The following is a 26657-nucleotide window of genomic DNA, read 5'->3' on the forward strand; positions in this document are numbered from 1 at the left end:
CGTCCCATATAGATTACAAAATAGTTGGGAAGAGATCTTTGACGTACCGATCCCATGGCATAGTGTTTATGAACTGACACGCAAAACGACAACGGATTCAAAAATTAGAATCTTTCAATTTAAATTATTATATAAAATTCTTGCTACCAATAGAATGTTATTTATATGGGGGATACAATCTTCCCAGCTCTGCAGATTTTGCTGTGAAGAGACAGAATCATTAGATCATTTGTTTTGGTTCTGTCCATTTGTAGCTTGTTTTTGGACACAGGTCCAGGAATGGCTAAAGGATTGCAATATTTACCTGGAACTAACCTTGCAGATAGCATTACTGGGTGATCTGAAAAGTCATAGTCAATCAATCAATAATATAATAATACTTTTAGCAAAAATGTTTATTTTTAATTCACAATCTGTAGAAGCAATGAGAATAGAAAGGTTCAGAACTTTTGTAAAACATCACAGTACGGTTGAAATATATATGGCAAATAGAAATCCTATATGGATGGTGTTAAAAGATAGATGGGAGGTATTGAATAGAGTTGAAGGATGGGACTAATAACAAATAACAACAAATAATAACAAAGATAGCTAATAATGTAAGCATACTGTGTCCATAATAAGTATATAGGTTGTATGTTGGGAGCTTTTGGGAAAGAGCACAGTTAGAAAGATATGGCATATAGCAGCAAACCGGATGGACATCATGAAAATGATCGGAGAGGTTGAGAGTAGAAGAAGTTCAGGAGCAAAAAAAATAATATATATATATATATAGAATTATTGTAAAATTAACTCTGTCCATAAGGTGTAGATAGTAAGTATAGACCGGAAGTAGAGGCCTGGGCGTTGTTGTTCACTAATTTACTCCAAGTAGGGAAAGGATGGTGGGGTTGAAAAGTAATAAAGGGGAATATATATATAAAAAATAAAAAATAAACATGGGGGATTGGAAGTGATGCAGACAATTACATTGATAGAAGATACAATCTATCTGCAATATTAAGCTGATCCATTCCCCCAGAAAAATAATAATAATAATAATAATAATAATTTTAAAAAACTTAAAAAATAAATAAAAAAAAACTACAGTGTAGCTATTGCTCTAGGCTTACAGTTCATTGGGAAAGTATTCAGACCCCTTGACTTTTTCCACATTTTGTTACGTTACAGCCTTATTCTAAAATTGATTAAATTGTTTTATTTTCCCCTCATCAATCTACACACAATACCCCATAATGACAAAGCAAAAACAGGTTTTTAGAAATGTGTATAAAAAAGAACAAATGGAAATATCACATTTACATAAATATTCAGTCCCTTTACTAAATACTTTGTTGAAGCACCTTTGGCAGCGATTACAGCTTCGAGTCTTCTTGGGTATGACACTACAAGCATGGTACACCTGTATTTGGGGAGTTTCTCCCGTTCTTCTCTGTAGATCCTCTCAAGCTCTGTCAGGTTGGATGGGGAGTGTTGCTGCACAGCTATTTTCAGGTTTCTCCAGAGATGTTCGATCGTGTTCAAGTCCGGGCTCTGGCTGGGCCACTCAAGGTCATTCAGAGACTTGTCCTGAAGCCACTCCTGCGTTGTCTTGGCTGTGTGCTTAGGGTTTTTGTCCTGTTGGAAGGTGAACCTTCGCCCCAGTTTGAGGTCCTGAGTGCTCTGGAGCAGGTTTTCATCAAGGATCTCTCTGTACTCTGGTTTCATCGATCCTGACTAGTCTCCCAGTCCCTGCCGCTGAAAAACATCCCCACAGCATGATGCTGCCACCACCATGCTTCACCGTAGGGATGGTGCTAGGTTTCCTCCAGACGTGACGCTTGGCATTCAGGCCAAAGAGTTCAATCTTGGTTTCATCAGACCAGAGAATCTTCTTTCTCATGGTCTGAGAGTCCTTTAGGTGCCTTTTGGCAAACTCCAAGCGGGCTGTCATGTGCCTGAGGAGTGTCTTCTGTCTGGCCACTCTACCATCAAGGCCTGTTTGGTGGAGTGCTGCAGATATGGTTTTTCTCCTGGAAGGTTCTCCCATCTCTACAGAGGAACTCTGGAGCTCTGTCAGAGTGACCATCGGGTTCTTGGTCACCTCCCTGACCAAGGCCCTTCTCCCCCAATTGCTCAGTTTGGCCTGGCGGCCAGCTCTAGGAAGAGTCTTGGTGGTTCCAAACTTCTTCCATTTAAGAATGATGGAGGCCACTGTGTTCTTGGGGAACTTCAATGCTGCAGACATTTTTTGGTAGCCTTCCCCAGATCTGTGCCTCGACACAATTCTGTCTCGGAGCTCTATGGACAATTCCTTCGACCTCATGGCTTGGTTTTTGCTCTGACATGCACTGTCAACTGTGGGACCTTATATAGACAGGTGTGTGTCTTTCCAAATCATGTCCAATCAATTGAATTTACCACAGGTGGACTCCAATCAAGTTTATTTTATAAATGTGCAAACATTTCTAGAAAACTGTTTTCACTTTGTCATTATGGGATATTGTGTGTAGGTTGATGAGGAAAACAATCAATTTAATCCACTTTAGAATAAGGCTGTAACGTAACAAACTGTGGAAAAAGGGACACACACACACACACTTCAAAGAGGTGCTGGTTCTTGATATTAGTGCATCTATTAGGCTATTTCAGTGGTTTTAATAGAGACCCAGATCGCAGGTTAAGACCAAGTTTTTACCCAGAGGTTAAACCAGAGACCATGCTGCAGGTTAAGGACAGGGTCTTTACCTAGAGGTTGTACCAGAGACCATACTGGAGGTTAAGGACAGGGTCTTTACCTAGAGGTTGTACCAGAGACCATACTGGAGGTTAAGGACAGGGTCTTTACCTAGAGGTTATACCAGAGACCATACTGGAGGTTAAGGACAGGGTCTTTTCCTAGAGGTTGTACCAGAGACCATACTGGAGGTTAAGGACAGGGTCTTTACCTAGAGGTTGTACCAGAGACCATACTGGAGGTTAAGGACAGGGTCTTTTCCTAGAGGTTGTACCAGAGACCATACTGGAGGTTAAGGACAGGGTCTTTACCTAGAGGTTGTACCAGAGACCATACTGGAGGTTAAGGACAGGGTCTTTACCTAGAGGTTGTACCAGAGACCAAACTGGAGGTTAAGGACAGGGTCTTTACCCTCACAGTCATGACACAGCCCATTTTCTCTGCAGGTGGTTTAAGTGTGTACATTGTGACGACCCTCCCACTCTGTCTGCCGTATTCTCTCTTTGCTCTTGTTTCCTTATTAGGATGCCGGTGGGCGGAGTTTGGAGGGTCGTCAGCTATATGGGAAACACCTGGGCCGGGTGTGTCCCAGGATAAATGGACCTCTTCCACATTCATTAAGGAGACTCTCTCCAGGCAGATACTTTGATTTTGGTTGTGATATTTTTGTGGCCTTTTTGGGTTGTTTGCTTTGGCACTTCTCAACACTTTTCTATATTACATTTATGCAAGCAAACACTCACTTACACTACTGATTACTGATTACACACCCCATGGTTATTTCAGTTAGTTTACTTTAATTAATAAATATACACTTTGAGTACTCCTTGTCTCCACGTGTCTCCCTTTTGTTACGAACTTGAGCCGGTTCGTGACAAGTGGGGGCTCGTCCGGGATATTGAACTGGTTGTGTTTGGGAGAACGTGGAGTTAATGTCCAATTCTGTAGTTTTTTTTTTTTTTTGGTAAATTTTGTTAGTTTGGTTGAGTTTGATAGGCCCAGTATTGGTTGTCTTTGGGTTGTGTACTGCGTTGGAGAGAATACATTGGTTAGTTTCCAGTCCCTGCCCAGCTTGGAAACTCTTGCTCTACTCGCTGTTGGGACATCGGGCTGAGGAGGTGAGTACAATCGGCTGTGTACCTCAGTGGGAGATTGGGTAGGGTAGTGACATTTGCTACCCGGAGCGATAGCTTTCCCCTGATAGGCTTAGTGACGTGTTTTGTTTTGGGATACGTTGGGCATGGTTAAATGTTTGTTATTTTTGTGTGGTGTCTGTGGACTGAGCAGTTGTCTCGGGGGCACATCCGTGGCTTGGGGGAATCTACCAGCGTGCTGGGGGGTTTAATTCCTTGCCAGCGGGCTACAGTGCGTAATTACCCACCGCGAATCTGCACGAAGACTAGGGTTGAGTTATTGTAGGTTTTGGGGAAGCTCCATATCCCAGCTCCTCTCTGTGGTGCTCGGTGTGATTGTCATTTCTCTTGTGTCTGGTGTGCTCAGCAGAGGGGTTGAGCAAGATTACTATGATATATATATATATATTTATTTATTTTCCTGATTATGGCGTCTAATGTAGACGAGTTCATTCGCTTTCCATCAGAAGAACTGTTAGAATTATGTACTAAAGAACAGCTGTTGAAGATTGCGGAACACTACAAGGTTGAAATTAGTGATAAACGCCTAAAAAATTCTATTAGGTTAATATTGAAGGCCAATTTGATGGAGAGTGGTATTCTGGATGTTACCACTGGGGCAGCCTCTGCTGAGGACACGTTGTCTCCCCGATATGTTACAATGACCGCTCCATCGGTTAGTCATAGTGGTCTTCTTTTTGAACAGCAGAAAGAACTGCTTCTGTTACAGCTAGAGCATGAACAAAATGGACAAAGAGCTAAAATGGAGCATGAACAAGCTAAAATGGAGCATGAACGAAATGGACAAAGAGCTAAAATGGAGCATGATCGTGTAAAATATGAAAGGGAATTGGAATTTAAACAGGATATGGAGCGTGCTAAAATCAAGCTGCAACAAGAGCGACTAGAGTTGGTCAGGGAAGGAAAGCTCTCAGGGGAGAGTTTGCTCTGGGAAGGTGACCCAGAGTTACCTAGGGGTCGTTCCTCTTTTGGTCGTAATCCAGACACATTTGATGTTGTAGGGAATTTACGGTTGTTGCCCCAGTTTAATGAAAAGGACCCGGAGACATTCTTTTCGTTGTTTGAGCGTGTTGCTGACGCTAGGAGTTGGCCTGATTCTGATCGCACTTTGATGTTGCAGTGTGTGCTGACTGGTAAAGCGCAAGAAGCATATTCAGCTCTTAGTGTAGCAGACCGTGTTAGTTAAGAGAAGGTTAAAATGGCTGTGTTAAAGAGTTATGAATTGGTCCCTGAGGCTTACCGCCAACGATTTAGAACTTTAAAAAGGGATGATCAGCAGACTCATGTTGAGTTTGCGCGAATATTATCTTCACAGTTCAATCGCTGGTGTTCTGCCTCTGCAGTTATGACTTTCCAAGGGCTGTGTGATCTGATTATGTTAGAACAATTTAAGGACACAATCCCTGATCGTATAGCGACGTACATTAACGAACGAAAAATAAAGACTGTTGTTGATAATCACAAGTTTACTGGAGAACGGAGACCAAGTAGAGACTTTCGGACAAGGTGGATGATTGTATAATATAAGGCAGTTTATTCAGAGGTAAAGATATCTGAAAATAGCGTGCACGGACCCGTTCGTCAACCTCGTAGGGAGATATCTGAGAGCGCGCCCAAAACATTGTGTGCTGACATTTTATACAATAAAATAAAGTAGGTTGATTCTAGTAGTTCTGATCTTCCGATTGGTCCTGATGAGTTGGTCGAGGTCATCTCCATTGCATTGGCTCTGAGTCGGGTTCTCTGTCTTCAGATGTTCCTAAGAGAAGGGGTTTTTTGTGTGTGTGTGCTTAACAATGATGATGTGTGTGTATGTGTGTATATGTGTGTGTATGTGTGTGTGTGTATGTTTAACGATGATGATGTGTGTGTGTGTGTGTGTGTGTGTGTGGGGGGGGGTGTGTGTGTGTATGTCCTCAGAGCAATAACTCGTGAGTTTGGGAGAGCTGAGAGACCTATGGCGTGGGTGTTGTCCATAGCCACCTGCTGATAAGGCCGACAAGATAGAAGTCTTTGTGCATTGTATTAAATCCCAAGGCCCAACACAAGATGGGTTATGCACAAGATTTTAGTCAGACCAAGCTATAACATAATATATTTACTACGACACTGTCGCTGAAGCTGCGGTTTTGGCAGATGAATATGTGTTGACTCACAAAAATGTTTTTGCAGAACCCCGTATTCGGAGTGAGTGGGGGCGTTCGCAGAGATTTGGGCCGCGCTCGCCGAGATACTTCGGTTCCCGGGCAGAGTTTCATTCAAATAGGGTTGAGCCTGATACCCGTGGTAAAACTGACGTTGGTCAAGAATGTCACTACTGTCAAGAATTAGGTCATTGGAAAAATGAATGTCCGATTCTTAGGTCTAGGGGTAAATTCAGTACAGGTGCTTATGGTAAATCGAGGCCTGCAGCGTTAGCCGCGCCTGTTCCACATCAGTTCACTCATGACGCATTGTCTCATGCCCGGAGCCAGGTGAAGGGTTATATTGATCCCGACTATTTACCTTTCGTTACGGAGGGTTTTGTGTCTATGGTAGGAAGTAAGAACTTAGTGCCAGTAAAGATCCTAAGAGACACAGGTGCCTCTGAATCCTTTGTGTTGGAATCTGTGTTACCCTTCTCTGCGGAGACTGATTCGGGGAATAGTGTTCTAATTAGGGGAATAGGTTTGAACACTCTGTCAGTTCCATTGCATAAACTGATGTTGGATTGTGGACTGGTGAAAGGTGAGGTTGTTGTGGGGGTGCGGCCTTCATTGCCTATTGAGGGTATTGACGTGATCCTTGGAAATAACTTGGCTGGGGAGCGTGTGTGGCCTATCGTGTCTCCATCTTTAGTGGTTTCCACTAAGCCGTCAATTGTAGGGATTCCTGATGAGAGTGCGCAGAATTTCCCAGAGGTGTTTTCTGCGTGTGCAGTGACGCGTTCTATGATCCATGACGACCTGGTCACGGAGCTGGCTAACGAGAATACCATAAAGAAGTCTGTTACTGTTTTCCCTGTTATCCCGTTATCTGTATCCCGCTCCGATTTAATCGAGGCGCAACGGACTGACCCTACATTAGAAGAGTTGCGGGACCAAATTGTGCCTGTGGAACAGTTGGGAGATGTCGCACAGGGCTATTTTCTTCAAGAGGAGGTCCTGATGAGAAAGTGGATGTCTCATGGTAGTTGTTTTCTGGGGGAGGCGATTAGTCAGGTTGTGGTACCAGTTAAGCTTCGTGAGTTGGTGCTGACAACTTCTCACAACGACGTTGCTGGGCATATGGGTGTGAGAAAAACCTACAATCGCATATTACGACATTTCTTTTGGCCAAGATTAAAGAGGGATGTTTCTGATTTCATCAAAACTTGTCACACCTGTCAATTAACTGGTAAACCTAATCAAGCTATTAAGCCGGTACCACTGTTCCCTATTCCTGTACTCAGTAAACCTTTTGAGTATCTGATTATTGACTGTGTTGGTCCTCTGCCTCGTTCCAGAAAGGGTAGTAATTATTTGTTGACTGTGATGTGTCAGACCACTAGGTTTCCTGCTGCCTATCCTCTCCGGTCTATCACGACTAAGTCTGTGTTAAAAGCTTTGACTCAGTTTTTCTCACTGTTTGGAATCCCTAAGGTCATTCAAAGTGATCAAGGATCTAATTTCACCTCTAATCTCTTTGGACAGGTTCTCCAACAACTCCATATTAAACACAACTTGTCTAGCGCTTATCATGCCCAAAGTCAAGGAGCACTGGAACGTTTCCATCAAACGCTTAAGTCTTTGTTGAGAGCTTATTGTACTGAGATGGATAAGGATTGGGAGGAGGGGTTGCCTTGGTTACTGTTATCTGCTAGGGAGGTTTCACAGGAGAGCACAGGTTTTAGCCCAAATGACCTAGTGTTTGGACATAAGGTGCGTGGGCTTTTATCTGTTCTCCAGGATGACTGGAAGTCTCCCGAGCCTCCTCAGTCCCTGTTATCATATGTGTGTGATTTTCGGCGACGCTTGTATGCCGCTGGTGAAATGGCTAAAGAGAAGCTATCATCTTCACAGGACAGGATGAAGAGCATATATGATCGGCGAGCTGAGCCTCGTCACTTTAGTCCAGGTGATCAGGTTCTGGCTCTGCTGCCAATTGTTGGTTCTCCTTTTCAAGCCAAGTTTCAAGGTCCATATACAGTGGTGCGCCAGTACACTGAGCAAAATTATCTAGTTGCCACTCCAGAACGGAGGAAAGCACACCAACTGTGCCATATAAATTTGTTAAAACCCTATTATGCACGTTCCTCTGAGACTGAACAGGGGGAGTCTACAGAGGACGGTAAGGCTGTTCTTTTGGCTGATACTGTTTATTCCCTGGATTCTGGTCATGCTAGGTCTGTGCAGGAGCAGGAAGATGTTTCTGGTCCCGACGATTGCATACTGCAGGGTAGATTGAAGAATTCAGAGACACTGGAGATTTTAGATAGTCTTCTTACTCATCTACCTGTTGATGGGCGGAAAGAGATGGTGGGTCTGATTCGGAGATTTCCAGGGTTGTTTTCTGATACACCAACACGTACAAACTTAATAGAACATGATATTGACATTGGAGATGCTGACCCCATTCGTCAACGGTTCTATAGAGTTTCTTCAGAGAAACTGCGTTGTCTGGATGCTGAGGTCAGGTACATGCTGGAGAGTAAAATAGCAGAGCCTTCTTTCTCCAGTTGGGCTTCTCCCTGTATCTTGGTCAGTAAATCGGATGGAACAAACAGATTTTGTACGGACTACCGTAAGGTAAACGATGTCACTAAGCCGGATTCATTTCCTCTTCCTCGGATGGAGGACTGCGTTGATCAAGTCGGCGCAGCTAAGTTTGTGAGCAAATTTGACCTGTTAAAGGGCTATTGGCAGGTGCCACTGACGAGTAGGGCACGTGAAATCTCTGCCTTTATTACACCTTTTGGTCTGTACTCGTATTCGGTTATGAGTTTCGGGCTGCGTAATGCGCCTGCAACTTTTCAGCGACTTATGAACAGGATTGTCTCTGGTCTGGCCGGGTGCGCTGTTTATCTGGACGATGTAGTGATATATGCAGATACTTGGGAGGAACATCTGTCCCGTATTCAAGCCTTGTTCGAACGTCTGGCTGCGGGTCGTCTGACGATAAATTTGGCTAAATGTGAGTTTGCTCAGGCGACTGTTACATACCTTGGAAAGGTGGTTGGGCAGGGTGAAGTGCGTCCTGTTCGGGCTAAAGTGGTAGCTATTGATGCTTTTCCACTACCAACTACTAAAAAGGAACTGATGCGTTTCTTGGGAATGATTGGGTATTATCGTGGTTTTTGTAGGAACTTCTCTACTGTGGTCGCTCCCTTGACAGATTTGCTGAAAGCTAAGGCTGTGTACGTATGGTCTTCTCATTGTCAACAGGCTTTCGAAGATGCAAAGAGGTTGCTTACTTCAACTCCGGTACTGGCTGCTCCTCGTGTGGATTTGTCATTTACCTTGCAGGTGGATGCTAGTCATGTGGGGGCGGGTGCAGTGTTGCTGCAAGCAGATGTGGCTGGGGTTGAGAGGCCTGTTAGTTTCTTTTCCAAAAAGTTTAACCATTATCAGTTGAACTATTCGGTCATTGAAAAAGAAGCATTAGCACTTATATGGGCGCTACAACACTTTGAAGTGTATGTTGGGTCGGGTGTAGTACCTATTGTGGTCTACACCGACCATAACCCTCTCACATTTTTGAGGTCCATGAGGTGTCCTAATCAGAGGATAATGAGATGGTGTTTATTTTTACAATCTTTCCATCTAGATGTGCGGCACATCCGGGGGACTGATAACGTGATTGCTGATGCGCTCTCTCGTGCGCCCTGTTCATGAATATTGATGTGACCGACCAGTGTTTGATTTTGTCATGTTCTATCTTTCCTGTTTGTCCCCTCCTAGTCTTGTGTTTTTCTTTCCTCTTAAAGGTTGCTTCCTGTGTAAAGGTTGCTGAGGTCTGGAGAGGAGGATGATGGGTGGGGCAAGTGGAGGGGTGAACATGTACAAATTGTCGGTTTGGGACGCAGGGGCTGGTACGTTGGTCCGGGGTCCTTGTTGGTCCCCGGTCTTATGGGGGGGGGTGTGACGACCCTCCCACTCTGTCTGCCGTATTCTCTCTTTGCTCTTGTTTCCTTATTAGGATGCCGGTGGGCGGAGTTTGGAGGGTCGTCAGCTATATGGGAAACACCTGGGCCGGGTGTGTCCCAGGATAAATGGACCTCTTCCACATTCATTAAGGAGACTCTCTCCAGGCAGATACTTTGATTTTGGTTGTGATATTTTTGTGGCCTTTTTGGGTTGTTTGCTTTGGCACTTCTCAACACTTTTCTATATTACATTTATGCAAGCAACCACTCACTTACACTACTGATTACTGATTACACACCCCATGGTTATTTCAGTTAGTTTACTTTAATTAATAAATATACACTTTGAGTACTCCTTGTCTCCACGTGTCTCCCTTTTGTTACGAACTTGAGCCGGTTCGTGACAACATGTAGTGTGGGTACAGGTAGTGTGGGTACAGGTAGTGTGGGTACAGGTAGTGTGGGTGCACAGTCCTATATGACAGTGTGTACAGGTACGGTAGTGTGTTGCAGTGTTTAAACAGTAGCCTTCTGTAGAGGATAAAATACAGCACAGTTCTGTTTCTGTTCTGTCTCTGCTCAGTTCTGTGAAGTCATGTTGTAACATAGCCTGGTCTAAGCCTGGGGTGAAGTCATGTTGACCTCAGCTATGTCTCTGCTCTGCTCAGCTCTGTTTTGTCTCTGTTCAGTTCTGCTCTGCTCAGCTCTGTTCTGTCTCTGCTCAGCTCTGTTCGGTCTCTGCTCTGCTCTATTCGGCCTCTGCTCTGCTCAGCTCTGTTCGGTCTCTGCTCTGCTCAGCTCTGTTCAGCTCAGCTGGCCTTTACAGCAGAACAGCACAGGAAGTAGACTGGCCGCAGGCACGACAGACCTGCGTGAGTACACCTCTTTAACTTCTCTACCTCTCTCTTTCTTTCTCTTAATCCGTCTCTCTCCCTCCTCCTCTCTCTCTCTCTCTGTCTCTCTGTCTCTCTGTCTCTCTGTCTCTCTGTCTCTCTGTCTCTCTCTCTGTCTGTCTCTCTGTCTGTCTCTCTGTCTGTCTGTCTCTCTCTCTGTCTGTCTCTCTCTCTGTCTGTCTCTCTCTCTGTCTGTCTCTCTCTCTGTCTGTCTCTCTCTCTGTCTGTCTCTCTCTCTGTCTGTCTCTCTCTCTGTCTGTCTCTCTCTCTGTCTGTCTCTCTCTCTCTCTCTCTCTCTCTCTCTCTCTCTCTCATAGTAGATAGGTTATTGAGTAGAGTGTGGTAGCTGCCAGAGGTATGTGCTGCGTCCAACCCAGAGGTCAGTCTTTAAAACCTCACCTTTCCTGCTAATTGACTGGGCTCATTGTTAAAGCTGCCACGGCCAATAGATCCTGAGAGGGCTGAGGTGATTGGGATGGGACACGTTTGCAGAAACATGCTAACACGCACCAGAAACACACTAACACGCTAACAGAGCTCTGGAGGGCCAAACCTCAAACCTTAAAGCCAACTCCAGATACAGCCTGTTGTCAGGGGTAGCCTTCTGACTCAGAGCTGAAGACTGCTCTTCTGAACCACGTACAGTACTTACGTCCCAAATGGCACCCTATTCCGTATGTATTTCACTACTTTTGACCAGGGCCCATAGGGCTCTGGTCAAAAGGAGTGCACTTTATAGGGAATTGGGTACAACTTGGGAGAAACAGCCATAGTGAGTTAGACCAGAAGTATTTCCTTACCACAATTTCCTGAAGACATGAAGTTACATTTACAGGACAGGTTATGAATTTTATTCTCTGAATCCATTGGAAGTCCTAAGCTCAGAAACTATCCAGAGCTGCAGTATCCGTGTGAGTGTTGTTGTTACGTGCGTCCGGTCTCTCTAGCTGTATCTTTACATATAATGTAGGAGCAGGGTTTATGGACTGTGGCTGATGGGGTGTCTGCAGGTCAGGGTTATGGTTTGGGGACAAATCACTGGTTACTGTCTAATCATAGGCCCCAAGGTCCAGCAGCCTGTGCCCCAAATGGCACACTATTCCCTATATAGTGCATTGGTTTGTCCCTATATTGGCCCTGGTCAAAAGTAGTGTGCTATAGGGAATAGGGTGCTATTTGGGGCGTAGCCATACATCAAACACAGACTGGACCTCAGTCCAACCAACATGTTGGTTAATCAGCAGGTTAGTTACAGTGGAGGCAGGTGAGGGCGGCTCGTAGTATTGACTGGAATAGACCGAATGGAGCAGAATCAAACATATGGAAACCACATATTGATGTGTTTGATACCGTTCCATTCATTCCGGTCCAGCCACTACTATGAACCTGTCCTCCGGCTTAGAGTGCCGCCAGCCACAACTGGTTAGTTGTAATGCCTCTATAGTCTCTTGTGTGAGATTGGGTTCTGGGTGCAGAGATTAGAATGCCTCATTGGCAGGATCAGAACAGGATTTCCCTGTTGGTTTTGTCCGTTGGTGTGTCCAGTGAACCACTTCTCCTGCTGACACAGTGCTAGATCCACTAGTTAGAGTAGTTCCACTATTAGGGTACTTTGTGATATCTTCCTCCACACAAGCAGACACACACACACACACACACACACACACACACACACACACCGCACCACTCTTTAAAAGCATTTCTGGGAGGAGGCGTGTGTGTGTGTGCGTGTGCGTGTGTGTGTCTGTGTCTGTGTGTGTGTTCCTGCTTCGCCCTGTCTTGTAGTGAAATGAGAAGGTTTACTCTGTGTGTGGATGGATGATATTTAAGGTCAGTTATTCTTAGCCCAGGTTTAGACTGTTTGGGTTTAGCTCTTGCTTTCTAAATTCCACTGTAAGTGGGGAGCTCTAGGGATGGAGCTGACAACATTCGCCATGCACTATAAATAACACACACACACACACACAAACAAACACACACAAACACACACACGTAGCATGTGTAACTAGCAGACAGGTTGACCTGTCTCCAACAGCACTGGATCAGATATCAGATATCAGAGATCAAACACCATCTTACAGTGAAGAATACAAAGAAAATGTGTTGTCGCAGAATCAAAATGGCTTTTACTCATATCCTGTAACTGAAGGAAGATGAAGACGATGATTGAAGATGTAACATGACTCACCATGAAACAGCAGTATCCTGTGAAGAGGAATAGAACAGTCTGATCTGGAACAGCAGCCAAGGACAGGACACAGAAAACACACACCCTCTCACACACACTCCATGGCACGCACTCCGACTGTACTGCTGTAAACAAGCTCTCTGAAGCGTCTCTTCCTGGGTCCTAACACACAGTTTCACAGCAGCAATAAAAGGTGACAGAGAGTCACAGGCTAGATCATCACAGCTCTGATGGTTACAGCTCAGCTCAGGGTGGAGGTGTCAGCTCAGCTCAGCTCAGGGTGGAGGTGTCAGCTCAGCTCAGGTCAGGGTGGAGGTGTCAGCTCAGGTCAGGGTGGAGGTGTCAGGTCAGGGTGTAGGTGTCAGCTCAGCTCAGGGTGGAGGTGTCAGCTCAGCTCAGGGTGGCGGTGTCAGCTCAGCTCAGGGTGGAGGTGTCAGCTCAGGTCAGGGTGGAGGTGTCAGCTCAGGTCAGGGTGGAGGTGTCAGCTCAGCTCAGCTCAGGGTGGAGGTGTCAGCTCTGGTCAGGGTGGAGGTGTCAGCTCAGGTCAGGGTGGAGGTGTCAGCTCAGGTCAGGTCAGGGTGGAGGTGTCAGCTCAGGTCAGGTCAGGGTGGAGGTGTCAGCTCAGGTCAGGTCAGGGTGGAGGTGTCAGCTCAGGTCAGGGTGGAGGTGTCAGGTCAGGGTGGAGGTGTCAGCTCAGGTCAGGGTGGAGGTGTCAGGTCAGGGTGGAGGAGTCAGCTCAGGTCAGGGTGGAGGTGTCAGCTCTGGTCAGGGTGGAGGTGTCAGCTCATCTCAGGGTGGAGGTGTCAGCTCAGGTCAGGGTGGAGGTGTCAGCTCAGCTCAGGGTGGAGGTGTCAGCTCAGGTCAGAGTGGAGGTGTCAGAGTGACCCTACAGATAGTCTCAGATAGCTCCAGCTCAGATAGTCTCAGGGTAAGGGTTACTGAAGTGTGAAAGAGATCGTACAGATAGATAAGAGAAGGAAATGTGAGAAGGAGAGTGAGAGAGAGAGAGTGAGAGAGAGAGAGAGAGAGAGAGAGAGAGAGAGAGAGAGAGAGAGAGAGAGAGAGCCCCAGGACAACAACAACAACACAATTAGACCCAATCAAATCATGAGAAACCAAAAAGATAATTACTTGACACATTGGAAAGAATTAACAAAAAAACAGAGCAAACTAGAATGCTATTTGGCCCTAAACAGAGAGTACACAGTGGCACAATACCTGACCACTGTGACTGACCCAAAGTTAAGGAAAGCTTTGACTATGTATAGACTCAGTGAGCATAGCCTTGCTATTGAGAAAGGCCGCCGTAGGCAGACCTGGCTCTCAAGAGAAGACAGGCTATGTGCACACTGCCCACAAAATGAGGTGGAAACTGAGCTGCACTTCCTAACCTCCTGCCAAATGTATGACCATATTAGAGACACATATTTCCCTCAGATTACAGAGATCCACAAATAATTTGAAAACAAACCCAATTTTGATAAACTTCCTTATCTACTGGGTGAAAAACCACAGTGTGCCATCACAGCAGCAAGATTTGTGACCTGTTGCCACAAGAAAAGGGCAACCAGTGAAGAACAAGCACGATTGTAAATACAACCCATATTTATGTTTATTTATTTTCCCATTTGTACTTTAACTATTTGCACATTGTTACAACACTGTATATAGACATAATATGACATTTGAAATGTCTTTATTCTTTTGGAACTGCTGAGTGTAATGTTTACTGTTAATATTTATTGTTTATTTCACTTTTGTTTACTATCTACTTCACTTGCTTTGGCAATGTTAACATACGTTTCCCATGCCAATAAAGCCCTTAGATTGAATTTAATTGAATTGAATTGAGAGAGACAGGGCTGCCTGGTCCTATTGGTCACTTCTCAGACCTGTCCACCCTCTTTACAGTCACTCTGGATATCACCCCAGGCTTAGACCAGGATGTGTTACAACATGACTTCACCCCCAGGCTTAGACCAGGCTATGTTACAACATGACTTCACCCCAGGCTTAGACCAGGCTATGTTACAACATGACTTCACCCCAGGCTTAGACCAGGATATGTTACAACATGACTTCACCCCAGGCTTAGACCAGGCTACATTACAACATGACTTCACCCCCAGGCTTAGACCAGGCTACATTACAACATGACTTCACCCCCAGGCTTAGACCAGGCTACGTTACAACATGACTTCACCCCAGGCTTAGACCAGGCTACGTTACAACATGACTTCACCCCCAGGCTTAGACCAGGCTACGTTACAACATGACTTCACCCCAGGCTTAGACCAGGCTACATTACAACATGACTTCACCCCCAGGCTTAGACCAGGCTATGTTACAACATGACTTCACCCCAGGCTTAGACCAGGCTACATTACAACATGACTTCACCCCAGGCTTAGACCAGGCTACGTTACAACATGACTTCACCCCAGGCTTAGACCAGGCTATGTTACAACATGACTTCACCCCAGGCTTAGACCAGGCTATGTTACAACATGACTTCACCCCCAGGCTTAGACCAGGCTATGTTACAACATGACTTCACCCCAGGCTTAGACCAGGCTACATTACAACATGACTTCACCCCAGGCTTAGACCAGGCTACGTTACAACATGACTTCACCCCAGGCTTAGACCAGGCTATGTTACAACATGACTTCACCCCAGGCTTAGAACAGGCTATGTTACAACATGACTTCACCCCAGGCTTAGACCAGGCTACGTTACAACATGACTTCACCCCAGGCTTAGACCAGGCTATGTTACAACATGACTTTGATGTTGCTGATGATGATGTCTGATGTCTGTCTGTCTGTCCGCCTGTCTGTCTGTCCGTCTGTCTGTCTTTTTGTTTATATGAACACTGAGCTGGTTGTTTCTTCTTAACTCACTGACTGTCCCTGGCTAGAAAATATATGTGGTCCATGCTTTGCTAACATTTACATTTACGTCATTTATCAGACGCTCTTATCCAGAGCGACTTACAGTTAGTGAATACATATTATTATTCATACTGGCCCCCCAATGGGAATCGAACCCACAACCCTGGCGTTGCAAATATATCATTGGGTTTCAGTAACTTCATAATGAAACATTATGGGGCCACGTGTCATGTTCCTCCTCTGTGGTGTGTTTACCTTATGATGGCTTATCTTCCAAAGACTGTCTGAAAAGGAGACTGTTGTCATAAAATAATGACAGTCCACTTTCTCAAAATACAGAACACAGCATTAACTGTTAATATCCCCAAAGGCCTTATCTACATCTCTTCTCTCTCTTGACTAAACATGTGTGCACTCACTGTACTGCAAGTCGCTTTAGATAAAAGTGTCTGCTAAGTGGCGTATAACCTATTATACACTATGTGTCTTGTTAGGGAGTTGTGTAGTGTTGTAATGGGTCTAGTTAGTTGCTGGTGCAGAATGTGAACAGGTGTTGTGTCTCTCTTTGTGGCTGTGTCTCAAATGAAACACTACTCCCTGTATAATGCACTACTTTTGATCAGGGCCCATAAGGCTATGGTCAAAAGTAGTGCACCACATATGGAATAGTATTTAGGACGCAGCCTGTGTCTGGGGAAAACTCTAATCCACATGAATACAGCAACAGCTGCTGGGGATCAGGTCTGCTCTCTGGGGCTGGAAGAGCACTGCCTTGCCTTGCTTAGACAAACACACTCTAGAGAGAGAGAGATAGAGAGACCAAACAGAAAGAGAGAGAGGGGGATATAGAGAGAGAGATAGAGAGAGGGATAGTGAGAGAGACAGACAGAGAGGGACAGAGGGAGAGAGAGAGAGAGAGAGTAGAGAGAGAGAGAGAGAGAGAGAGAGAGAGAGAGAGAGAGAGAGAGAGAGAGAGAGAGAGAGAGAGAGAGAGAGAGAGAGAGAGAGAGAGAGAGAGAGAGAGAGAGAGAGAGAGAGAGAGAGAGAGAGAGAGAGAGAGAGAGAGAGAGAGAGAGAGAGAGAGAGAGAGAGAGAGAGAGAGAGAGAGAGAGAGAGAGAGAGAGAGAGAGAGAGAGAGAGAGAGAGAGAGAGAGAGAGAGAGAGAGAGAGAGAGAGAGAGAGAGAGAGAGAGAGAGAGGGACAGAGGGAGAGAGAGAGAGAGAGAGAGAGAGGGACAGAGGGAGAGAGAGAGAGAGAGAGAGAGAGAGAGAGAGAGAGGGACAGAGGGAGAGAGAGAGTGAGAGAGAGAGAGAGAGAGAGAGAGAGAGGGACAGAGGAGAGAGAGAGAGAGAGAGAGAGAGAGAGAGAGAGAGAGAGAGAGAGCTGGCAGGCAGTGTTTTTAGGGGTTTAGGGGCATTTAGCTCTCCATCTGTGGCTCTGGTCACAATTTAACTGAACAAGCTCTGGAAACCCAAACAGCTGAGTTCCTGCCTGCCCACCTGTTAGAGTAGTTGTGTGTTTGTGTGTGCGTATGTTTGTGTGTGTGGGTGTATGCTTGTGTCCATGTGTGTGTGTATGGTATAAAGTTTCCTCTAAAAAGGACACCCTGTGTGTTTGTTTGACCCTGGTGTAGTGAGTGTTGGGGTTAGAAGTGGCGTCAGGCGGATTTGAACAGGGCATGTCATACATCATCTGTCCAGTGCTAATCTCCTTCCCAGACACTTTCACCCAAAGCCTGGTGTACCTTCGTTAGCCAATACAGAGAGCCGGGAGAAATTCCCGCCGCGTAGACATTGGCTTAATCGGCTTAATCTACCAACCAATCATCTTCCACAACACCTTCCCCCTAACTCTATCCTGTACGCTAGCACACCACAAGCACAGAGCCACTCTTCGCAGTTGTGGGATTCGCTTAAATTAAATGATGACAAATACTTTACTCAGTAGGTCACTCCAATAGAATTCTATGGTCACTCCCAGTAAGGCCAATTTTGAGTGGTTGATATCCCAGGCTTATATGCGCTGTGCACAATAGCCTGGGGGTGAGGTTAGTCTAGTGCCAACCTGATTCATAGATTTAGGGCAACATTTTCTTAGTGCAAAAGCATTGTGCAAAGTGCAGAAAATACCGTAAACCTCATTATAATCTTGCAGTGTGATTTAATCTGAAAATGTTCTTCAACAATGGCCGTTATAAGGAGCGGATTATGTAAGGGATAATAACTGGGGGCTATGTATTCTATGGAAAAAATTAACAACTTGGCCATAAGTTAATACATTTGCAGCAAGAAATGTGTTCAAAATCCACTAACATTTACATTTTAGTCATTTAGCAGATGCTCTTATCCAGAGCGACTTTCAGTTAGTGAGTGCATACATTTTTTCATACTGGCCCCCCGTAGGGAACGAACCCACAACCCTGGCGTTGCAAGCGCCATGCTCTACCAACTGAGCTACACGGGGCCTAACAGCTTACAGACGGTAGGCAATTAAGGTCACAGTTATGAAAACTTAGGACACTAAAGAGGCCTTTCTACTGACTCTGAAAAACACCAAAAGAAAGATGCCCAGGGTCCCTGCTCATCTGCGTGAATGTGCCTTAGGCATGCTGCAAGGAGGCATGAGGACTGCAGATGTGGCCAGGGCAATAAACTGCAATGTCCGTACTGTGAGACGCCTAAGACAGTGCTACAGGGAGACAGGACGGACAGCTGATCGTCCTCGCAGTGGCAGAACACGTGTAACAACACCTGCACAGGATCGGTACATCCGAACATCACACCTGCGGGACAGGTACAGGATGGCAACAACAACTGCCCGAGTTACACCAGGAACGCACAATACCTCCATCAGTGCTCAGACTGTCCGCAATAGGCTGAGAGAGGCTGGACTGAGGGCTTGTAGGCCTGTTGTAAGGCAGGTCCTCACCAGACATCACCGGCAACAATGTCGCCTATAGGCACAAACCCACCGTCGCTGGACCAGACAGGACTGGCAAAAAGTGCTCTTCACTGACGAGTCACGGTTTTGTCTCAAAGGGTGATGGTCGGATTCGCGTTTATCGTCGAAGGAATGAGCGTTACACCGAGGCCTGTACTCTGGAGCGGGATCGATTTGGAGGTATAGGGTCCGTCATGGTCTGGGGCGGTGTGTCACAGCATCATCGGACTGAGCTTGTTGTCATTGCAGGCAATCTCAACGCTGTGCGTTACAGGGAAGACATCCTCCTCCTCCTCCCTCATGTGGTACCCTTCCTGCAGGCTCATCCTGACATGACCCTCCAGCATGACAATGCCACCAGCCATACTGCTCGTTCTGTGCGTGATGTCCTGCAAGACAGGAATGTCAGTGTTCTGCCATGGCAAGCGAAGAGCCCGGATCTCAATCCCATTGAGCACGTCTGGGACCTGTTGGATCGGAGGGTGAGGGCTTTGGCCATTCCCCCCAGAAATGTCCGGGAACTTGCAGGTGCCTTGGAGGAAGAGTGGGGTAACATCTCACAGCAAGAACTGGCAAATCTGGTGCAGTCCATGAGGAGGAGATGCACTGCAGTACTTAATGCAGCTTGTGACCACACCAGATACTGACTGTTACTTTTGATTTTGACCCCCCCTTTGTTCAGGGACACATTATTCAATTTCTGTTAGTCACATGTCTGTGGAACCTTTTCAGTTTATGTCTCAGTTGTTGAATCTTGTTACGTTCATACAAATATTTACACATGTTAAGTTTGCTGAAAATAAATGCAGTTGACAGTGAGTGGACGTTTCTTTTTTTGCTGAGTTTAGATAGCTACAGTAATTGCCTTGGTAACCAAACAAACAGACTTGCTAGTTTAGCTAACCAAACCATCAGTCCTAGCTCAACAATGCCAATAATGTTTGCAATTTGACTTTTGCTGTCAAAAGCAGTATATAACATATAAGAATTAACTATAGCCATTGAATTCTACCGTGCTGATATACCGTGCGTTATAGAATGCCCTTCAAGACAATCAAAAACAAATATTCAACAATGGCATGGTATAATAATAAAAAAAACGGAGCAATACATAAATAGTCTCCTCTTCATAACGCACATTGTTGAAGAAAAGTTTCATTAAATTCCGATGATAATGAGGTTTATGGTACATTTTCCACTTTGCAGTGCACCGTGCTTTTGCACCCATAGCCTATACATGACTCTGGTGTTAACCATACCCACACTATACACTAATCACTCACTGTGTGTGTGTCAGACCTGCAGATGGAGTTTGAAGAGATGGTGTCCAGCGCCAGGAGACTGAGTCTCAGCCCCACAGAGAAGCAGAAGAGAGGAAGCATCGCCAATGCTGACACCAGGATGGACCGCAAGAGAGAGGTAACACAGCAATATGGTACACTACGTTGATTCAGAGAGAATCAACACAATTACCCATTTCTACTGAGCCGGGTCAAGCCAAGCCAAGCTGGCCTGGTTATGCATCCACTGTAGTTGACGGAACCCTGCTGCAACGGTGGAAAGAACACATCAGAGCCAGAACAGTACAGTTTGGGTCGGCACGATAGTGTGAAAATGGTAAAGGTGTCAAAGTGTGTGTGTAATTATCATGTGTTGTGTATTAGCTGATATGTGTGTTAAGTATTAGTTGATATGTGTTGTGTGTTTAGTATTGATTGTAATGTGTTATGTGTAATGTGTGTTTAGTTATGTGTTTAGTAGTAATGCGTTTGTCACGACGCCTTGTTCGGGCAGGTTTCGGCATTCGTCGTCACCGGCTTACTAGCTACTGCCGCTCCCATTCTCATCACTCCACTTGTCAATCACACACACCTGGTGCTCATCCCCTAATTACATTTACATTTTAGTCATTTAGCAGACGCTCTTATCCAGAGCGACTTACAGGTGCAATTAGGGTTAAGTGCCTTGCTCAAGGGCACATCGACAGATTTTTCACCTAGTCGGCTCGGGGATTAGAACCAGTGACCTTTCGATTACTGGCACAACGCTCTTAACCACTAAGCTACCTGCTGCCCCTAAAATGTAATTAGTCTGTGTATAAGTGTTTCCTCTGCCCCCTTGTCTTTGTGAGTGATTGTTCTATGTGGGAGGAGAGTAGCTCGGTTGCGATACTCTCTCATTTATTTTGCCAGGGTTGATTTTCCCCTGTGTCATTACATTTATTGTATTTTCTGAGACTGTGTTTGGTCAGGGAGGATTGTTTCCCCTGTACCTGTTTCGATTGCCGTTATAGGCGCATTGTATGTCTGGAAGGAATACATCTGCATCCGGTTATTTTACTCCTGCGCCTGACTCCGTCCATCATTCACCACAGCATTCTGTGTTTAGTATTAGTTGTAATGTGTTGTGTGTTTAGTATTAGTTGTAATGTGTTGTGTGTTTAGTATTAGTTGGCGGCAGGTAGCTTAGTGGTTAAGAGCGTTGTGCCAGTAACCGAAAGGTCGCTGGTTCTAATCCCCGAGCCAACTAGGTGAAAAATCTGTCGATGTGCCCTTGAGCAAGGCACTTAACCCTAATTGCTCCTGTAAGTCGTTCTGGATAAGAGCGTCTGCTAAATGATTAAAATGTAATTGTGTTTAGTATTAGTTGTTGTGTGTTTAGTATTAGTTGTAATGTGTTCTGTGTGTTTAGTATTAGTAGTAATGTGTTGTGTGTTTAGTATTAGTTGTAATGTGTTTTGTGTTTAGTATTAGTTGTTGTGTGTTTAGTATTAGTTGTAATGTGTTCTGTGTGTTTAGTATTAGTAGTAATGTGTTGTGTGTTTAGTATTAGTTGTAATGTGTTTTGTGTTTAGTATTAGTTGTTGTGTGTTTAGTATCAGTTGTAATGTGTTTTGTTTTTAGTATTAGTTGTAATGTGTTGTGTGTTTAGTATTAGTTGTAATGTGTTGTGTGTTCCAGTCCCACTACATCGGAGCAGGTCCAGAGTTCCAGCATGTCCGTTTCAAGCCCTGTGGTCAGAGTCCTCTGGTGTCTCGCTACCTGCACCTCCAAGACATCCCTACACCCGCTGGATCTGACACACGCAGGATCACACGCACTGAGATCACCAACCTGCCATATCCTTTCACACACACACACATGCACACACACTCACACAAACACACACAGACACAAACACGCACACACGCACACACGCACACAGGCATAGACACACACGTTGTCTTGTACACAGCTGGCACACTGTATTCATGCTGAGAACAACATGTCAAAAACATACTCATAAACATGCTAATAAAACATGCATGGATTATGTGGGACTGTACTTTACTGGAGTTAATGGACCCCTTAATGAACCTGGCACAGGAGAAGAGGGGAGGGCTGGGTACAGGGGCTATAGAGTTCAAAGTTAACTAATCTCATCTGCTTTTTCTGTCCATATTCTGACTGTAAAACTGTAAAACTCTGTGATAATCATAGTTTGAGAATGTATAGGACCTGATAGGCTTTTTTTTTTGTATTTCACCCCCTTTTTCAAGTAATGGGTCCTTCCGAAACATGACCCGCCTAACCGTGCTTCTTAACACCCACCCGCTTAACCCAGAAGCCAGCCGCACCAATTTTATTTATTTATATTAATTTCACCTTTATTTAACCAGGTAAGCCAGTTGAGAACAAGTTCGCATTTACAACTGCGACCTGGCAATGTGTCGGAGGAAACACTGTTCAACTGACGACTGAGGTCAGCCTGCAGTAAAGCCCCCCCCGGCCAAACCCTCTCCTAACCCGGACGACGCTGGGACAATTGTGCGCCGCCCTATGGTCCTCCCGATCACAGCCGGTTGTGATACAGGCCGGGATCGAACCATGGTCTGTAGTGACGCCTCTAGCACTGCGATGCAGTGCCTTAGACCGCTGCGCAACTCGGGAGGCACAGGACCTGATAGGCTTTAATGAAATTTAACATACAGTGAGGGAAAAAAGTATTTGATCCCCTGCTGATTTTGTACGTTTGCCCACTGACAAAGACATGATCAGTCTATAATTTTAATGGTAGGTTTATTTGAACACTGAGAGACAGAATAACAACAAAAAAATCCAGAAAAATGCATGTCAAAAATGTTATAAATTGATTTGCATTTTAATGAGAGAAATAAGTATTTGACCCCTCTGCAAAACATGACTTAGTACTTGGTGGCAAAACCCTTGTTGGCAATCACAGAGGTCAGATGTTTCTTGTAGTTGGCCACCAGGTTTGCACACATCTCAGGAGGGATTTTGTCCCACCTCTTTGCAGATCTTCTCCAAGTCATTAAGGTTTCGAGGCTGACATTTGGCAACTCGAACGTTCAGCTCCCTCCACAGATTTTCTATGGGATTAAGGTCTGGAGACTGGCTAGGCCACTCCAGGACCTTAATGTGCTTCTTCTTGAGCCACTCCTTTGTTGCCTTGGCCGTGTGTTTTGGGTCATTGTCATGCTGGAATACCCATCCACGACCCATTTTCAATGCCCTGGCTGAGGGAAGGAGGTTCTCACCCAAGATTTGACGGTACATGGCCCCGTCCATCGTCCCTTTGATGCAGTGAAGTTGTCTTTTCCCCTTAGCAGAAAAACACCCCCAAAGCATAATGTTTCCACCTCCATATTTGATGGTGGGGATGGTGTTCTTGGGGTCATAGGCAGCATTCCTCCTCCTCCAAACACGGCGAGTTGAGTTGTTGCCAAAGAGCTCGATTTTGGTCTCATCTGACCACAACACTTTCACCCAGTTCTCCTCTGAATCATTCAGATGTTCATTGGCAAACTTCAGACGGGCCTGTATATGTGTTTTCTTGAGAAGGGGGACCTTGCGGGTGCTGCAGGATTTCAGTCCTTCATGGCGTAGTGTGTTACCAATTGTTTTCTTGGTGACTATGGTCCCAGCTGCCTTGAGATCATTGAGAAGATCCTCCCGTGTAGTTCTGGGCTGATTCCTCACCGTTCTAATGATCATTGCAACTCCACGAGGTGAGATCTTGCATGGAGCCCCAGGCCAAGGGAGATTGACAGTTCTTTTGTGTTTCTTCCATTTGCGAATAATCGCACCAACTGTTGTCACCTTCTCACCAAGCTGCTTGGCGATGGTCTTGTAGCCCATTCCAGCCTTGAGTAGGTCTACAATCTTGTCCCTGACATCCTTGGAGAGCTCTTTGGTCTTGGCCATGGTGGAGAGTTTGGAATCTGATTGATTGATTGCTTCTGTGGACAGGTGTCTTTTATACAGGTAACAAGCTGAGATTAGGAGCACTCCCTTTAAGAGTGTGCTCCTAATCTCAGCTCGTTACCTGTATAAAAGACAACTGGGAGCCAGAAATCTTTCTGATTGAGAGGGGGTCAAATACTTATTTCCCTCATTAAAATGCAAATCAATTTATAACATTTTTGACATGCGTTTTTCTGGATTTTTTTGTTGTTATTCTGCCTCTCACTGTTCAAATAAACCTACCATTAAAATTATAGATTGATCATTTCTTTGTCAGTGGGCAAACGAATACTTTTTTCCCTCACTGTAACAGAAGTTAGATAGAGATACTGTAGTTTGTCATAAGAAGGTGACAGTAGTTGTATTCCTTGACTGTCTGTGGTGTAACTCCGTCCAAACCCACCTACCAAGAGGTGCTGACTGATGTGGAGGAGAGGAGTCACAAAAGGCAACAGGAATACAACACGTAAGACACACACACACACATACACATACGCACACACACACACACACACACACACACACACACACACACACACACACACGGGCACAGGAATACAACACATAGGCAAGAAAGAGATAGCATCACCAATAATATTACAGTATATAACATGTCTGACTGCTGTGCTCTACACTACTCCATCTCCATCCCTGTAGGTTCTGCCAGCAGACTAAACAGGAGATAGCTGACATCCACAGAGATCGACTCATCCACAACATGAGACTCAACAGGTAGGAAACTAACACATTGTCCTCACTGAGGTTTTAGTCACTTTGACAAATATTGATTTAGGACTGAACTGCCACTTTAACCTTTCCTGTGTTTTCTTTTCTTGTGTGTCCAGGATGAAGAAAGAGATTTTCAGCAACTGCATCGAGGTGAAGATCGCCAGCGAAGGAATCATGAATAAATGGGTAACTGAACTCTCCACTGTATAGTTACATAATATCTGTACTCTAACCAACTTTTGTCACATAAATTAAACTACAAGGGTTTGGAGAACACAAACAGTGCAGACTCTAGGTAATCCAGAGCCGTTCGTCTCTGTGTGTGTGTGTGTTCAGAACCACCCCCCGTACCGCCAGTGTCTGCAGAAGGGAGAGGGGATAGAGATGGAGTCGGAGGAGGTGAAGAATGCAAACCAACCTTCTGTTTCTCCAGAGAACCGAAAGACAGCTGGACAATGACACTGCAGCTTTCAGCACAGTCTCTCTCTCTCTCTCTCTCTCTCTCTCTCTCTCTCTCTCTCTCTCTCTCTCTCTCTCTCTCTCTCTCTCTCTCTCTCTCCTCCTCTCTCTCTCTCTCTCTCTCTCTCTCTCCTCTCTCTCTCTTTCTCGTTATGCCAATCAGATCTACAGAACATGATGTCAGTGCTTTGTGCCACATTAACATATATTTTACAGTTGTTTTCATTCTAATCCACCCAGATGATTTAAATGCCAACCTTCACACTTCACCATTTAAGTCGCACTGTGATTATTTCCCTTCAGTCTGTTCTCCCTTTCTCAGACGCTGACTTAAAACAGTGTGTGTGTGTGTGTGTGTGTCGGGCCAGAGCAGGGCCAGTGTGTTTTATGACTCATATGCTGCCTGAGTGAAGTCATAAAGGCTCTTCACAGAAACATATTACCTCTCAGAGACTCATACCACACCAGAGGAGAGGGTGTGTGCAAGAGTGCGTGTTTGTGTTTGTGTTTGTGTGTGTGTGTGTGTGTGTGTGTGTGTGTGTGTGTGTGTCAGAACTTTAAGGAAAGATCAAGAAAACAAATCTACGGTAAAATGAATGATACATACAGCTAAAAAAAGCTGATGTTAGAGCTTGGGACTGTAAAGTTCTATCCTGCAAAAAGATGATCATGAGATAATTGGCTTTAAAGTTCCGAACCCTCATTGGTTTGAATGGTGTCAGCAAGTTTTATATTGTATTCTTTTGACCTTAACACCATGAGATGGGGGTAGTTAGAGTACTATATAGGTAGAGAATATTGAACAGAACAAAGCTATGTCAATAACTCAATTTGGACAACAATGCAGATAGAAACGTATAGTCCCAATTTGAAGTCTTTCCACGTTCATCTCTTTCCTGGTTCTGAGAAGCTATGACATTCTCCTCTGGTTCTGAGAAGCTATGACATTCTCCTCTGGTTCTGAGAAGCTATGACATTCTCCTCTGGTTCTGAGAAGCTATGACATTCTCCTCTGGTTCTGAGAAGCTATGACATTCTCATCTGGTTCTGAGAAGCTATGACATTCTCCTCTGGTTCTGAGAAGCTATGACATTCTCCTCTGTTTCTGAGAAGCTATGACATTCTCCTCTGGTTCTGAGAAGCTATGACATTCTCCACTGGTTCTGAGAAGCTGTGACATCCTCCTATGGTTCTGAGAAGCTATGACATTCTCCTCTGGTTCTGAGAAGCTATGACATTCTCCTCTGGTTCTCACCATGTGATGTGTTGACTGCCCTGTGAGATATGAATAACTGTGTTTTGTCAGAAGTTTATACTCCCCAGTGTTTATGTTTA

General features: G+C 45.1%; 1 protein-coding gene across 1 annotated transcript in view; it reads left to right on the forward strand.

Moving 5' to 3' along the window:
* Positions 1 to 25322, forward strand: part of LOC311120264 (protein FAM227B-like) — a gene marked incomplete at both ends in the record, with an annotated part of 70789 nt that extends 45467 nt beyond the window's left edge. The window contains 6 exons of the mRNA XM_084194893.1: positions 20189 to 20310; positions 21852 to 22009; positions 24523 to 24600; positions 24792 to 24866; positions 24980 to 25049; positions 25200 to 25322. Coding sequence (XP_084051019.1) covers positions 20189 to 20310; positions 21852 to 22009; positions 24523 to 24600; positions 24792 to 24866; positions 24980 to 25049; positions 25200 to 25322 — 626 coding nt within the window. The remainder of the gene's footprint in view (positions 1 to 20188; positions 20311 to 21851; positions 22010 to 24522; positions 24601 to 24791; positions 24867 to 24979; positions 25050 to 25199) is intronic.
* Positions 25323 to 26657: the final 1335 nt, after the last annotated feature.

Source organism: Coregonus lavaretus (assembly GCF_964263955.1).
Source record: "Coregonus lavaretus genome assembly, contig: HAP1_SCAFFOLD_161, whole genome shotgun sequence".
Taxonomy (NCBI): Eukaryota; Metazoa; Chordata; class Actinopteri; order Salmoniformes; family Salmonidae; genus Coregonus; species Coregonus lavaretus.